Source organism: Heptranchias perlo, chromosome 22, assembly GCF_035084215.1.
Source record: "Heptranchias perlo isolate sHepPer1 chromosome 22, sHepPer1.hap1, whole genome shotgun sequence".
NCBI classification, from domain to species: domain Eukaryota; kingdom Metazoa; phylum Chordata; class Chondrichthyes; order Hexanchiformes; family Hexanchidae; genus Heptranchias; species Heptranchias perlo.
Genome location: NC_090346.1, coordinates 34,452,580 through 34,468,965, shown reverse-complemented (window position 1 = coordinate 34,468,965; position 16,386 = coordinate 34,452,580). Strand labels below are relative to the sequence as shown.

Here is a 16,386-nt window from a genome sequence, read left to right as displayed (position 1 = left end):
CTTGAAGAGACAGCTCCATCTTAGCAACAGTATATAGTGTTATACCAAGCTAAACAGCGTATCAGCTGACTTGAAGTAAGCAATGCTACAGGAAATTGGCTAGTTAATGCATGTATTTTGAAGACAAAATTGAAGGCAGAAAAATTTGTATTTTTTTTTCCCCAAAGTAAAGAAATAGTTGAACTTTTTTGTACTAGTACAGAAATTATAACCTCTTTGGGTTTTTAATCATCTATTCATTACTACTAAGTAGTGACCAGTGATCCTTTTCAGCTTAATCAAAATTGCATTTGATTTCAGAAAGTTCATTATTCGAAAGTTATTGAGGGCAAAGCTGTGTGTTTCATTTTAATTGATATTGGCAGCAATGCAAGATCACATTTTAATCATATAGTTCCTCAGTGTGCTGACACTGAAGTGTCTAATTTCCCCTTATTTGTTTCTGTTATAAGAACACTTTTAATTGTGTAGTTTTCCAATCCCGTGTTATACCTCACCATTTTAAAACTAATATCTTGTTTATCAGGTGTTTAATCTGTGTAAGTATAGACAATATTTTAAAGAATTCCAAAAATTAAAGTTTGTATTTTAGCAAATTTATCTAGTTTGAAATATATAAGTTGATAAAAGGAGGTGGAAAATCTAGTTAACAATTCATTAGTGACGTGACATTTTCCCTCTCCCACTTGGAAATTGGTAATCTTGAAATCAGTAGTTAAACCTAGATGAAAAAGGACAATTTGGGACACAAATGTTATTCTCTTTAATTTAGTTGGTGGAGATTCAAATTTACTTTTGTGAACTGTTTGCTTCTGCTTAGCAACTCCCGCAGAGGGATAGCGAACTTGGGGTTTTTTGGGAATGGGGACACAAACCTACATCCCACTGCCCCATTTGTTGTACAACATTTGTGTACCAGCCACACAACTAGTAATGTAGATCATCTCATGCAGGGGCAGTGCTAGGGCTGTGCAACCCGTGCAAGTGCCAGTCAGGGGTTCTGAGCGGATCCAGTAAAAGACACCTACGCTCTATGGGACACGCTGATGTGCGATGTAGCACCGAGCACAAGTGGGAGGCTTATTTAATTTTTCTGCTGGTTCACTCATTATTATTAAATAGGCATCCCATTTTATTATATTTAAAAAAAAACTCTCTGCCTCTGGTAAAGGAAAGAGAATCACAGGCATTCAGTCCCAGCGGCATAAGTTAATGGGAGTCTGTCCCGGATGGGAGCTCTGGTCTTTGGATCCTAGCCAAATTTTAAGTGCTGATTTTGGGACAGACTTTCACTTCAGGACTGCTGATAGTGAGTGCAGCAGTCCATCTTTGAGGTTCCATAGAACGAAAGGGCAAAGGAGGAAGTGGGTGTGCGCGCGTGTGTGCGCCTTTGCATCTACCCCACTCACCCTCCTGCAGTCTTAGCTGAAGTGGAAGGAGGAGAAGACGAAATTCAATACTTACAAAACTATAAGCACCACTCTACTACTTGGATATTATACAAGACTTCATTGTATGAAAAGCTAGTTTCTGAGCTGTCATATGGTGTTTCAAGACCTTTATAATTGTTCGATGTCATTTATTCTTGTTATCTATTGCTTATCATGTCAACTATTTTTAGATTTCTTATTGCAAACATGCTGTTTCACAATCCTACATGTGTGGATTTGACACCACGTTAAGTAGGTAGCATTTAGTATAATTGTCTAGTAAAATGTTAAGGCCCAATCCAAACTTTGTCTTGGGGCCATCGCAAGGGAAATGGCACCCGATCTCAAGATGACTCCACTGTCACTGTCTGAAAGTAATCTAGTAAAGTGGGGAGGGGGGAAATGAACTTCGCAGAAGCTGGCACATTAATTTTTTTTTTGCTCAGTTTTATCTTGTCTTGTATGGTTTGCCTCTTGCAGTAAAACAATAGTAACCTATGAAATTTTCTGTGATGTAAAACCAAGACCTTCGGTTCTTTAGTTGGAAGCTAATTTTGATCTTGTATTTTGTGTCCGCTTAATCACTGCATCCTAATTTTTCTTTTCTTCATTTTTTAATCCTCAGAAATGTCCTGCACTATGGGCTGTGACTCTTTACCTTGGTTTCTTAGTTTTAAAAAAAAATGACACATTAACACGTAATTTCTTGCATTACTTCTTCAGGATGACAAAGTTGGGATATAAACGGCCATTGGAGGCAGATGATTTATGGTCTTTAAATAAGGAGGATAAATCTAAAGTGGTTGTACCACAACTAGTTGAAGAATGGGAGAAGGAATGTTCTAAGATAACTAGGTAAAGGGTTTATTTGTAAATTTTATTCATGACAAAACTAATTTCAGTTTTCAAATAGTCTCTGTAAATGGTGCTATTTATTAGTATGCTCCAAGTCATTTTTAATTAATTAGTGTTTTTTCATTTGGAAAAGACCAAGTGAAATGCTGTACTCTCCAAAGAAACCAAGAAGCACGGCCAAAAAGGAGCATGAGAATGCTGGGGAACCTGAGGAAGCACAAGTATTGATTTTAAAGAAGAAACAGAATTTGCAGCCTTCGTTACTGAAAGCACTTTGTAGAGCCTTTGGACCATACTTTATGATGAGCTTCCTTCATAAGATTATCCATGACCTGTTGATGTTTGCCAGTCCTGAAATTCTGAAGTGAGTTGCACAATGGTTAGAAAAATAGTCATTAAAAGCAAAATTATTTCTATAATGTTCTTTGGACAATTATTGATATCCATTGAACCAATCTTATGTATTTTTTAACCTGATTCCACATGATTTTGTGCTACTTATCTTGCAGCATAAATATAGATTTACATGAATGAAAGAATAATTAGTTTTGATTATTTTTTAGCAGCAATTGGCTACTATGTGAACTGTGTTTTAGAAGGGGTTGTTGACACACTTAAATTTCAGGTTAAAACTTTAACACTTATCAGCACAGCGCACGATTATGCATTGTCCTCAATAAGAGCTGGTTTTGTTTTCTTTTCCTCCCTGACATTCATTACAAAGTAACAGTTTTGGTGATAGTGGTTCCAATGTCAAGAATCTGTGTGTGCTTTGGAAAAAACTGCAATAAGGTACTGAATAGATGCCATGGTACAAGCCTGGCAAATCTGTGCCTGATTAAGCTCGAGCGTCACAGGGGAAAAGGTGGGGTTAAACCCATTTTTCAAATTTATCTTCACTTTATGAGCACAGTATGCTCAAACATTCAACTGAAACATCAGACAAAAAGAGCTTGCATTTATATAATGTCTTTAACATACAAGGTGCCCCAAGGCACTTTACAAAGAAATAATGAGATGAATGCCAAGCCATTGGAGAGAGTTTTGAAGAAGTGACTGAACGCTAGGTCGAAAAGATGGGTTTTGAGACGTTTTAAAAGACGAACGGAGACGTAGAGAGCAGAGTGATTTAGGGAGGGAACCCGAGAGGCGAGGGCCAAGATAGCTGAAGGCTCTGCCACCAATGATGTGGCAAAGGGAGGATAGTTCGGGACTGCCTTGATTTTTAAAATTCTCATCCTTGTTTTCAAATCCCTCCATGGCCTCACCCCTCTCTATCAATGTAACCTCCTCCAGCCCTACAACCCTCCGAGATCTCTGCACTTCTCCAATTCTGGCCTCTTGCACGTCCTCGATTTTAATCGCTCCACTATTGGCGGCCGTGCCTTCAGTTACCTAGGCCCTAAGCTCTGGAATTCCCTCCCTAAACCCCTTAACCTCTCCACCTTTTAAGAAGCTCCTTAAAACCTACCTCTTTGACCAAGCTTTTGGTCACCTGTCCTAATATCATCTTATGTGGCCCGGTGACACATTTTGTTTGAAAATGCTCTTGTGAAGTGCCTTGGGACGTTTTACTACGTTAAAGGCACTATATAAATGCAAGTTGTTGTTGATGTACAAGAAGCTAGAGTCATAAGATCCAAAGGGTGTCAGTGGGGATGTATGGTTGAAGGAGGTTGCAGAACTAGGGGAGGTGCAAGGCGGAGGAGATATTTGAAAATGAGGACTAAGATTTTGAATTGGATGCATTTGAGGGACAGGGAACCAGCGTAAGTTAGCGAGGACAGGGTTGATGCGTTAGAGGGATAGGATATGTGTGGCAGCATTCTGGACAAGTTGGAGTTGTGGACAGGAGAGAAGGGACTAGTAAGGAGCGCATTGAAGTAATGGATTCTGGCTATGACAGAAGCATGGATAACAAATTTTGTTGCAGAGATGTTGTGGTGGGGTGGAGAAGGGGCGTTGTTGCGGAGTTGGAAGTAAATGGACCTAGTATTGGAAAGGATTTGGAGTATGAAGCTTAGCTCAGGGTTGAACATAATGCCCATGTTGCACGTTTGTAAACAATTTTACAACACCAAGTTATAGTCCAGCAATTTTATTTTAAATTCACAAGCTTTCGGAGGCTTTCTCCTTCCTCAGGTGAGGAAGGCGAAAGCCTCCGAAAGCTTGTGAATTTAAAATAAAATTGCTGGACTATAACTTGGTGTTGTAAAATTGTTTACAATTGTCAACTCCAGTCCATCACCGGCATCTCCACATCATGTTGCACGTGGTTTTGATCAGCCTAAGTGACTGGCCAGCAAGCCAAGGGAGCTGAATTTATGGTGAACAGTGACTTGAGGTTCCGTTAAGCACCCGACAAGAAGTATAACCAAAATCAATTCTTTGACTTTCCCTGGCTTTGTTTGTGACCACTGTAATATTTCCAGTTGAAATCAGGAACTCACAATTGAGAATTACGAACCCAAGTTTGCTCAGTCAGTGGCGTAATATATTACTGCATTAACGTACTGTGTAACTGGGCAGCCAAAGCTTGTGCACTTAAGAGTTTACCACATTGTTTATAAACATAACTCCTGGCATTTAATTACTTTTTTTTTCTTTTAACAGGTTGCTGTTGCAGTTTGTGAATGATGATAAAGCTCCAACCTGGCACGGCTACTTTTATGCTCTGCTGCTATTTTTCTGTGCATTTATACAGACTCTCTTCCTTCATCAGTATTTCCACATTTGTTTTGTTACTGGAATGAGACTAAAAACTGCTATAATAGGAGCAGTTTATAGAAAGGTAAGGGTTCATTTTCCTAACTGGTTAATGTCACCTGAAATGTGAAAAGTAAACTACAACATAGTGCTTTTTGAACTTTATACGGTGAAAACGTTAAAAAAAAAACTGTGGACAGAATTATCAATCAGTAATGACCAATTATACTCTGAGTAGGAAAACCTGTAGTTTTGTCATGAAATCGAATGTGAATGTCGAAGTTGGCCATTTTGCTGGTTAATGGGAACATGGAAATTTTCATATTTCAGCAACTTGATATCATTTTCCTCAGTGGATGGCAAATGCATATTTTAAGATTGCATAGAATAGTAATTAAAAACAAATTACATTTTAAACATAAGGCAGGTGCTCCACAATCAGTAATTTTTTATTTTTTGGGAAATCAATTTTAACACAGTTGTGTTGAAATGGGCATTTTAAAATTTTGCTGGAAAAATAACTCTGTACAGATCCCTAAATAAGCCAACATTGGGTATTTGTTTTTTTTAAAAATCATACTTACAGGGCTTTGCTGTCGAGTCCTATGTTTGCCAGTCAAAGAGAGCTGCTTTAAGCTGATGAATCCTATTGAAACAAATCTGCTTCTAATGACTAATGCGTCTTTTTTTGCAGAATAGTTAGTACATTTTTACAAAATGTGAAAACATTTAACTGCCTGAACATATGACTTTAAATTATAGCTTAAGCAGAATTGTTTAAATCTTATTGTGTATATATTACAATAACTGCTCTTTGCATTGCTATAAGAATGCGTTTGAGTAATCAATTTTATTTGTTCTGTACTAAGGCCATGATTATTTCAAATGCAGCAAGGAAAACCTCCACAGTTGGTGAAATTGTAAACTTGATGTCTGTGGATGCACAAAAGATTATGGATTTGATAACTTACTTAAACATGGTCTGGTCTGCACCTCTCCAAGTTATCCTGGCCATGTACTTCCTGTGGCAGGTAATTCATTTAATAGGGGAGAGAGAATGGTGGAGAGACTCTCTTCTTCCCTCAACACAGAGCTACTTATTAAAGCAATATTTGCAGTAGGTTATTAAATTGTATTTATTTTTGGATAGATTAAATAGTTTTTTTTTGCCTTTTCCAGCTTCATGCTCCAGATTCACTTATTACATCATTGCACTGCAGATTGAAGGGGTCAACACTAGCCTGTTTCAACATTAGTAGATTTAGGAGCATAGGAATGCAGGAACAGGAGTAGACCATTCAGTCCCTCGAGCCTTTCCTGCCACTCAATTAGATCGTGGCCGATCTGTACCTCAACTCCATTTACCTGCCTCCTATCCATATCCCTTGATACCCTTACCTAACAAAATCAGTAGAATTCACTCTTGAAGATTTCAATTCACCCAGCATCCTCTGCATTTTGGTGGAGAGACAAAGTGCCTGCCACTCCCATGGGGGTGGGGCACATAACTTCATTTTTAAAATTTATTCTCAGGATGTGGGTATCGCTGACAAGGCTGGCATTTATTGCCTATCCCTAGTTGCCCTGAGAAGGTGGTGGTGGGCCGCCTTCTTGAGCCGCTGCAGTCCGTGTGGTATTCTCTGTAACGGTTTGATGCAACTGAGTGTTTTACTAAGCCATTTCAGAGGACAGTTGAGTCAAGCACATTGGTGTGGGACTGGAGTCATATGTGCACCAGACCAGGTAAGGACAGCAGGTTTCCTTCTGTATAGGACATTAGTGAACCAGTTGGGTTTTTACAACAATCTGACACCATCATGGTCACTTTTACTGAGCAATTTTTTATTTCCAGATTAAAAAAAAAATGATTTAAAATTCTGAAACTGCCGTGGTGGAATTTGAACTCACTCATTAGTCCAGCCCTCTGGAATACTAGTACAGAAACATAACCCGTACACCACCTTACCTGCGGGAAAGCATCCTGCAGAAGATGAGTGACTCCTTGAAAGCCCCTGTTCACTTGCTCCACCAGTCTTTCCAAGGTGGGCGTCTGTCTTTCTAAGGAGCACAGGTTTGAACCCAGAGTCGGCATGGCAGCCATTTGAGCTTCCACCAAAGCCGCATAGCATGTGAGCACAGATTCCTGTTGAGATCCCTGCTGCAGCGTCCCTGGAGATGCTACACTTTTCAAGGTAGACTGCAGAGTGCTGATACCATTCGAGATTACACCAGTCAGGCTAGAAGCGAACTCCTCTGTACTTACACCCATGGTGGTGAAACTCCTTGGCAGGACTTCCAATGCCTCATAGAACAGTCAGTGTAAGGCAAGCAGCTTTCTTCTCATTGCTGGGCCCCTGAAGTCCCCATTTCTGTCCTTCACCAGAGCTGGGTGAGGAGGACAGAGATGGGGACCCTCTGACTAGCTGTCTCCTGGGGTGTCCCTGCCACCAGCAACTACTTCTGTGCACTAGTGCTAGGTGCATCACCATGTGCAGACCCCTCTACTTCACTCTCTAACCTAGCCAAAATGTTAATCTCTGTGCTGGTGCTTGGGAGTGATGGAATGCATGACCATGTCTCCTCAGAAGGATTTTCCTCCCTTGAGGTTTCTTTTTGGGGTGGAGGCTTTGGCTGCTGTGAAGGACCTAGAAGAAACAGAAAAGGGACAAGAGCTAGGATTGCATTGGGAAGCTGAACAGTTGCAGAGGACATCCATTGCAATGTCGTTTTATGTAATCAAGATTGTGCGTTTTTCCAATGCTTAATGAAGGGGTACTAGTAATTGTCAGAGACTCTGTTCAATGAAGCCCCCAGGTTTGAAATGTCTGATGCACACAGCTCTGGCAGGCCCACAAATTTCCATGGTTTGCTGTTCCACTTTGCTCAGGATCGTGAGATTAGCTGGTCCTCTTCTGTTCTTGCTCCTCTCATGATTTATTGTGCACTTTGTCCTACAGAAAGAGTAAGGAATCTTACACCACCAGGTTATAGTCCACCAATTTTATTTTAAAATCACAAGCTTTTGGAGATTATCCCCTTCGTCAGGTGAGTGAGTGAATAAGAGGTTCTCAAATCGCATATCTTATATTAGGCTGGGACACCATCACACCAATCAAAAGGTGTCGTTGGTGTTCAGACAGGTTAGCCACGGAAAACAGTAGGTCCCAGTATGCTGAATACACATTGTGTCAAATTACACAGACAGAGAGAAAGAGTCCCAAAAGGCAGAGAGAGAGAGAATATTAAAAACAGATAACTTTTTTTTCCCCTTGCTGGTGGGGTTACGTGTAGCGTGACATGAACCCAAGATCCCGGTTGAGGCCGTCCTCATGGGTGCGGAACGTGGCTATCAATTTCTGCTCGACGATTTTGCATTGTCGTGTGTCTCGAAGGCCGCCTTGGAGAACGCTTACCCGAAGATCGGTGGCTGAATGTCCTTGACTGCTGAAGTGTTCCCCGACTGGGAGGGAACCCTCCTGTCTGGCGATTGTTGCGCGGTGTCCGTTCATCCGTTGTCGCAGCCACCCAACCTCAAACAGACCATCGTTCGCAGCAAATTACCCAGCTTACGGGAGAACAGCGTCCACGACACCACGCAACCCTGCCACGGCAACCTCTGCAAAACATGCCAGATCATCGACACGGACACCACCCACCAGGTACATGGTTCATACTCCTGTGACTCGGCCAACGTTGTCTACCTCATACGTTGCAGGAAAGGATGCCCCGGAGCATGGTACATTGGCGAGACCATGCAGACGCTGCGACAACGGATGAACGGACACCGCGCAACAATCGCCAGACAGGAGGGTTCCCTCCCAGTCGGGGAACACTTCAGCAGTCAAGGACATTCAGCCACCGATCTTCGGGTAAGCGTTCTCCAAGGCGGCCTTCGAGACACACGACAACGCAAAATCGTCGAGCAGAAATTGATAGCCAAGTTCCGCACCCATGAGGACGGCCTCAACCGGGATCTTGGGTTCATGTCACGCTACACGTAACCCCACCAGCAAGGGGGAAAAAAAAGTTATCTGTTTTTAATATTCTCTCTCTCTCTCTCTCTCTCTCTCTCTCTCTCTCTCTCTCTCTCTGCCTTTTGGGTCTCTTTCTCTCTGTCTGTGTAATTTGACACAATGTGTATTCAGCATACTGGGACCTACTGTTTTCCATGGCTAACCTGTCTGCACACCAACGACACCTTTTGATCGGTGTGATGGTGTCCCAGCCTAATATAAGATATGCGATTTGAGAACCTCTTATTCACTCACTCACCTGACGAAGGGGATAATCTCCGAAAGCTTGTGATTTTAAAATAAAATTGGTGGACTATAACCTGGTGGTGTAAGATTCCTTACATTTGTCCACCCCAGTCCATCACCGGCATCTCCACATCATGACTACAGAAAGAGTATGAGAGTTAGTGAGTGACTATGTGTGGGGCTTGTGCTGGATGTGCATATGCTGAAAGGGAGAAGAAGCAAGATGAGCACGATGTTGAATGAGAAGCAAGTGTGTGGAGTGAGGAAGGAGTCCTGAAAAAAGTTGGTGATTGTGCAAAGGCTAACAAGGCAGAGGAAAATGGTGCTGCTGGCTGGTGTGAAGGGAGCAAGGAAGAGGTGAGTGTGTGTTTATAATAAGAATGAGGGGTGGCATAGTGTGGTCCTGTGCTGGGTATGAAGGAAGTGATGGAGAAAACTGATTTGTTGAGAGTGAAGGGAGGTTGAAGGACTGCTGCCATGTGTTCTAGAGAATGATGGGCAGTACTCAGACTTGCTACTCTAAGGTCATTGAAGCGCTTCCTGTACTGTATCCAGGTCCTGGGTATGACATTCCTGGAGCTGAGGACCTCTACAATCTCTCTCGTTGCCTGGTGGACAGTGTGTATAGCAATTGCTGAGGAACAGGAGTTCTGACCTCTTCCACAAGCACCTCCTAGGGAGGCTGCTGAGAACCTTGGCACCTGCCTCCTACTCATTTCAGAGAAGATTCTTTTAGCACCTTGGAAACAAAAGAAGCCACAAGAGATTCAGCCTTGCTTTTAAAGGTGCATTCCTGCTTTAAATGGACCTCCTGAGTGACCCACTGGAAATTGCACCCTAGAAGTGAGCGGGTTTCTGGTCAGATCAGCCAATTCAGCAGGAAACCTGCAGATGAGATTATAATGAGACCTGGAAGTTAAAATACCCTGGGTCTGTTTTTGGCTGCGGTGGGTGAGTTTTAAACTGAAACCAAAGCTCACCTGCCGAAAACTGATCTGGAGTTAAAACTGGAGTCCTTATAACTGGCTTATTTGTACCTTACTGGGGGAAATTGAGTTTAGAAAAGTAGGAACTTCATCAGTGTGGTGTTTTTAAAATCAAGGAGGTTGGTAAAGATGTTTGCATAATGCTAACATTCCTACCTTTCCCAAATACAAGGTTACAGCATATTTTGTTTTTTATAGAAAAGAAATCTTGGATTTGCTTGAACTGTACTGAAGGAATTAAGATCAGAATGCCATTTAAGGACTTCATCTGTGGTCTTGTTCTTCAAATATCACTTACTATTTAAAATGTTTTAAATAATTCCTCATATTTTTGGTAGTATTGCCATATGGGAGCTTCTTTCTACCATATCTTTGTTTTATAAGCCATAAATTTAAATGCCACAATGGGTGTGATGTTATGTAGATTGTAGTATTTTAATTCCAGTGTATAATTCAGTGAAAGATTTCTAAATCTTTGGTAACAGCTATACAAATTTTACTCACCGTTTTAATGTTTTTGTACTTGTTCAGAATCTGGGTCCCTCTGTGCTAGCGGGAGTGGCTGTCATGATTCTGTTGGTCCCTATAAATGGTGTGATTGCAATGAAGACAAAAAACCTCCAGGTAAAGTGAACTTTCCTTTTGAAGTTTGTGTCACATTTATCCATGTTAATATATTCTTAATTTGCCTTGGTTTTGTGTAAATTAATAGTGTGATGTATTCTTGAATTTCACAAGATGTAACCAATAAAATGAAGAATCTAATGAATCTGAAAAATATCAATCTTCTCTGCAAATTCAACTATCCTATATACTTTAAATAGCTCTTCGACCTCAAAAACAATCTTAATGACATCTGATATCAAAATTATTTTAAGCGTAGTCTTCTGAATGTTTTTATTTTGAAGTTGCCGGCATCAACCAAGTCAAGTACAACAGAAGCTTGATGTCCCATTGCTTTTTCTCAACGATGTACCTGAACACCAATCTCAGAGGAGCTCCCACTACACCATTGTGACATTTTTCACGTACACCAACTTTCTTGTGAGGCTCTGAAGTGGGACTGCTAATTTAGTGCTAGTTGGCTATGTATCAGCTCTAGTTGTATTGTAAATGATGTGACGTGCCAGCAGTGCATTATCATTTCGAGGTGCTAATGCTGCAGAAGCCAAGCTGTCTATTTTCCTGGAAGTGTTGACGTTATATATTTTTATGTTCTCTGCATTTCTGGTGTCAATGTGATGCAAATGATCACCATTAACGCCAAATTGATAGCCTAATCAGAGCTAATAAATTGAAAGTCACTGTTCATGCAATGTGTGTATGCATTCCGCACCCTTTTGTCACACTGTTGAGGTTGCATTATGTCAAAACAAAAAGCCAGTTATTGACCTAAACCTTGAAATATTAAAGCAATTGCAACTGACCTCAGAAGTCTATAAGTAGCTACAATGATTTAGATTTGTCTATTTGAAGCAGTGGTCTTAAAGACATAGGCCACATGAACAGCCAAACATCTGAACTATGCTCTAGATCCAAGACTATCTGTGAGTAACACCACAGGGGTTCCTTAAGTTACTATAAAATTATTTTATGAATGAAATGGGTAAAATATTAAAAATTGGTCCGACATTTCCTTTAACAAAAGGAAGAATCGACAATATTGAACTGTTAATCTGATGAAGATGCAATTTTATTTTTTTTTAATTCAGGTGACACAGATGAAAGAAAAAGACAACCGTATCAAACTGATGAATGAGATTCTAAATGGAATAAGAGTATTAAAGCTATATGCCTGGGAGCTGGCATTTAAGGAAAAGGTGCTGCACATTAGACAGAAGGAACTCCAAGTGCTCAAAAGTGCTGCCTATCTCTCAGCAATTTCATCATTCACGTGGGTCTGTGCACCGTTTCTGGTAAGTGAAATGCAGTCTGTGGATTGTTTGGACTGGGGCAAAATAAAACCTCATCCAAAAATGTTAGGAATATGTGGATACGCTTTTTGTTGATATTGCAAGACCTTAACATTAGTCCATGAACGTTGTGCATCAGTGACTTGAGCTGTAATGGCAATAGCACAAAAACTGCCTAAAAATGTAATTTTAAAAAATGCCACAAATTAATAAAACCATACCTCCCTACCTACCTACCTACATACAGAATGAGTACTAGGACAACTTTTAGTCAATTTATAGTTTTCACCTACTTTATCTAAATCTCTTTAGATTGCAGCCTTAGAATTCATGCCCAGGTCTCTAAGAACTGCCATAAAACCACCGATTTTAATGAATGTATAAGAACATGACAGTGGCGAGTGTTGAAAGAAGAAGGCAGTTTTTGTGCATAAATGTTAAAACTCAATGTAAATTGTTTGAAGTGAAAATTATTGCTCTGCACATCTAATAGTATATGCATAAATATTAGTCGTATGAGAGCAGTAGGACCATGGGACAAATAGATATTTTTTGATTATGGAGCCTTTTCATCTGGTTGTCATGACTTTTACACTAAAATGTTACTGCAAAAGTTGAGTTATGTCTGATTCATATAAAACTTCATGCTTGTTAACTGCTTCTGTGTTGCACATTTTCTGATCTGACTTTGAATTTTTAAAACAAGACCAAAAAATAGCTCTTTGAGGAAAGAGTTTTATGTGATTTATAATGTTTTTCAGGTTTGTATGTTCATAGGAAAAAAACAGCAAGGGACCAGATAATATTTGTATACAACTGTCAGAGCTTAGAGCTGACGAGGGAAGCCCTGTGTAAAAGCGATTTTATTATGTCTACATTAGGTTAAAGTATGCACAGCAGAGTTATGTTACTGCCTACAATATATTATACTAGTAAAGTGTTGTCTTGAGGAAGGAATTTATGACTGGAAAGAATTCTAGACCTATTTTAAGAGCATGTTTATTGTAGGGAACATGTTGAAGAATAAAGGTAAAATACAGTGTGTTCTACAGCAGTCCCCTGTGTGTTGCTCTCAGTTTAAAAAAACACTGATGTGGTCCAGACCAACTAATCGCTGTCCAATGTAATTTATACAGTAGGATTCTGTTCAATAAATTCGAACAGATGTAACCAGATTCACATAAAACAGGACTGATTATACCTTCACTGACTTATGTAAGGAACAAAACTGGGATTTGGGAACAATTTGCCTGGTTTTGGGGCATTACTAGGAATCTGGACTGCATATTTTGCAAGTGGATTCAGCTGTACTTGAGAATTTTTTCTTTCTTTCTTCACCTGAGGGTACTGACTCTTGTTGGATATAGGTGCCAGCAGCTCTATGGTACCCAAGTGACCCTTGACATTGAGTGTCAGCAAACTATTTGTTCATGGGGTATCACAGACAGACTTGATCTTGTCCTCACTCAACATCCACATTTGTGTACTTTCCAGCACTGCATGGTGACCATGGCTGATATATGTTTTTTAAAAATTGTTTCTCTTCCCCTTTGACCACTGAGGGGTGCTGATGGTTTGTTAGCACATTTATCTGCTAATGAGAGCATGGATGAGATTAGCTAACTTTCCACAGATCAGTATCAAACCTTGGACTTTCCTGGTCTTTGTGGCTTACAGCAATGCTGCAGGAAGAGCAGGAGGGTGTATTTATACAATAATCCACGGAAAGAGCCGCAAAGTTTATCGAATTATTAGTGGACTCAGAAATGGTGACTTTTGATGTAAAAGTTATTGTCCCCATAACTTTAAAATATAATTTCATTGTGTTTCTGTAACTTCTGTTTTATGGATCTGTCACACCCATTGTTTTAATTTTGAAGCTCCGATATACAAGTAAAAAAGGATTCTACAAAATCAACTAAAATGTATTTCTAATTATTTTTGACCAACAGCACTTCCACCTTTTTATTGCCAGAAGTTTCTTATTCAATGTATTCCATCTCCTCCTCCCCCACCCCCACCTCTTAAACATGGTAACCTTTCTTATCAAATAATCGAGGCTACAAAATTTTCTTGTTCAATTGCAATTGGAACTGGTTTGTGTGTTGCAGTAAATTGTCAATGCTAATCTGCAAATTGAACATTTCAAGTAATACTCTCCAATGGAGCACTGTTTTACGTCTTTGAACTCGTCTGTAAATCTCGACGAGTTGAGCTGTAAAATTGTCAATTGTGTTTGAGCAGTAACAGTAAAATCTTTATTTTGGAGATAATGGTTCAAGATTTAAGAGATGCTTTTTAAAAAAAAACGTGTAAAAACTTACTGTTGATGTAACCGGTTACATGGGTGGTAATTTATGGCGATGAGGCAGTAAAAACATGAGACATTTAGCCTATGTTTTCTGAATGATCCATTGCATATTGCTGACTATGTGAAAAGGCTTCAATGTGCTAAATTGCACAATTCATACATTAACACAGTTAAGGCTATTAGTGCTAGCATAAGTGGGACTGCACTGGGGATACAAACCATATTGCAGAAGTTCCACATTGCGTGGGTGATGTATTCTTCCAAGTAACTCGGCTATTGCAGTTGAGCCACCATCTCTGTTGTGGGGATTGAGCAGTAAACTGCTGATTTTTTTTAAATGCCAAACTGAGGATTGCATTTGGTGCTCCCAGGTCTGATTATAGTTTCATTGTAAAATTTATTTTTTAGTGTGACTTATTTGCTTTGGTAGAGATGGAATCCTACTGCAGGCAGGCATAATCTAGTAATAGGATCTGATGGGTGATATTGTTATAGTATGCTGCTAAAAAAGATATTTTCTGACCCCATAAGTATGGTATTATGTTAGTTATGAAGACACTCTGATCATATCAAATGCACATTAGTGGATATCATGCAAGGTACATTAACTTATGTCCAATAAAATGTTTATTATAAAATGAAGCCCATTCCATTTCTGAGCAATACCTCCACATTATCTACAGAATTGTAAGAAATTAATTATTACTTGTTTTCCTTTCATTTTGAATAGGTTGCTTTATCTACGTTTGCAGTGTATGTGCTCATAGATGAGAAGAACGTGTTGGATGCTCAGAAAGCTTTTGTTTCTTTGGCACTTTTTAACATTCTCAGATTCCCACTCAATATGCTCCCCATGGTCATCAGTAGTATAGTGCAAGTGAGTAAATCCTCATACTGATAAAACCATGTATTTATTATTAATAATGTACTGATAAGGTGGGGCGAGAACAGGCTGGCAGTGGGACAGAAGGTTTTTGTGATTGATCCTCCTAGTTCCACAAAAATCTTTCGTTTTTTTTTAAAAACCAAAACATAGCTTTTCCTGAGCAGCCTCAAGCGGTTCCTTTTAAGGACCACTGGTTAAGCCGCTCAACACCAGTACAACTGAGACTAGCACAGCACATGTTCTGCCCATTTGTACATTAAAATTGCAATCGTGGTCCTAATTTGTACATTTAAACTCGCCTGTTTTGGGTGAGTGTGCTGGGTGCTCATTTAAAGGCCTGCCTGAAAATTGAATCAGGCAGGCAATAGGGTGTCAAAGGTGCCCATCAAACTTTCCACTGCCAGTCGCCCGTTTTTCATGCGAGACAGTTGGCTGGCAAATCTCCCAAGAAAGGTTGGTGAAATGAGATAAAACTGCAAACTTCTCTCTTGTTATCCTGTTGGCTTGTGCTAAAAAATAGATCAGATGCATTAAATCTTTCTTTTATCTTAGTGGGGGTTTGTTTAAAAGTAAGTTAAATTTGGTACACAGAATCTGTTTAACTCCATCTTGTCTTCAGGCAAGCGTTTCCTTGAAGCGTCTGGGTATGTTCCTTTCCCATGAGCAACTAGCGCCAGACACTGTGGACAAAAGTATCATTCGAGCCTGTAAGTAATAGAAGAACTTTGCCTGAATTAAACATAGTTAATTATAGTGCTCTGCTTAGCATCATGCACTTTATTTTTCATGTTTTCCACTTGATACTTGTTTTGTATAATATTGGTAAAAATGATTAAGACACTGTTGTCCTTTTATATGGTCATATTAAAAAGACTGAATTTTTCACTCTTTTGGTCTGTCAATTCAAGATTAACTTCCAAACTTAACTGTTGAATGGTCCAGTGGCACAGATAGCTAGTTAGCTAACATGGTGCAGCAAGAGGTGGTGGTAAAGACATTGATGTGTGTGTTCTGATGCAATGCTTTCCAATCTTGCCTTT

General features: G+C 39.8%; 1 protein-coding gene across 1 annotated transcript in view; it reads left to right on the top strand.

The window, feature by feature from the left end:
- abcc1 (ATP binding cassette subfamily C member 1 (ABCC1 blood group)) overlaps positions 1 to 16,386 on the top strand; it is a 95,983-nt gene that overhangs the window by 27,300 nt on the left and 52,297 nt on the right. Inside the window, exons 7-14 of the mRNA XM_068003222.1 lie at positions 2,154 to 2,285; positions 2,419 to 2,649; positions 4,899 to 5,076; positions 5,861 to 6,022; positions 10,768 to 10,860; positions 11,949 to 12,152; positions 15,191 to 15,337; positions 15,966 to 16,053. Of these exons, the coding sequence (XP_067859323.1) occupies positions 2,154 to 2,285; positions 2,419 to 2,649; positions 4,899 to 5,076; positions 5,861 to 6,022; positions 10,768 to 10,860; positions 11,949 to 12,152; positions 15,191 to 15,337; positions 15,966 to 16,053 (1,235 nt within the window). The remainder of the gene's footprint in view (positions 1 to 2,153; positions 2,286 to 2,418; positions 2,650 to 4,898; positions 5,077 to 5,860; positions 6,023 to 10,767; positions 10,861 to 11,948; positions 12,153 to 15,190; positions 15,338 to 15,965; positions 16,054 to 16,386) is intronic.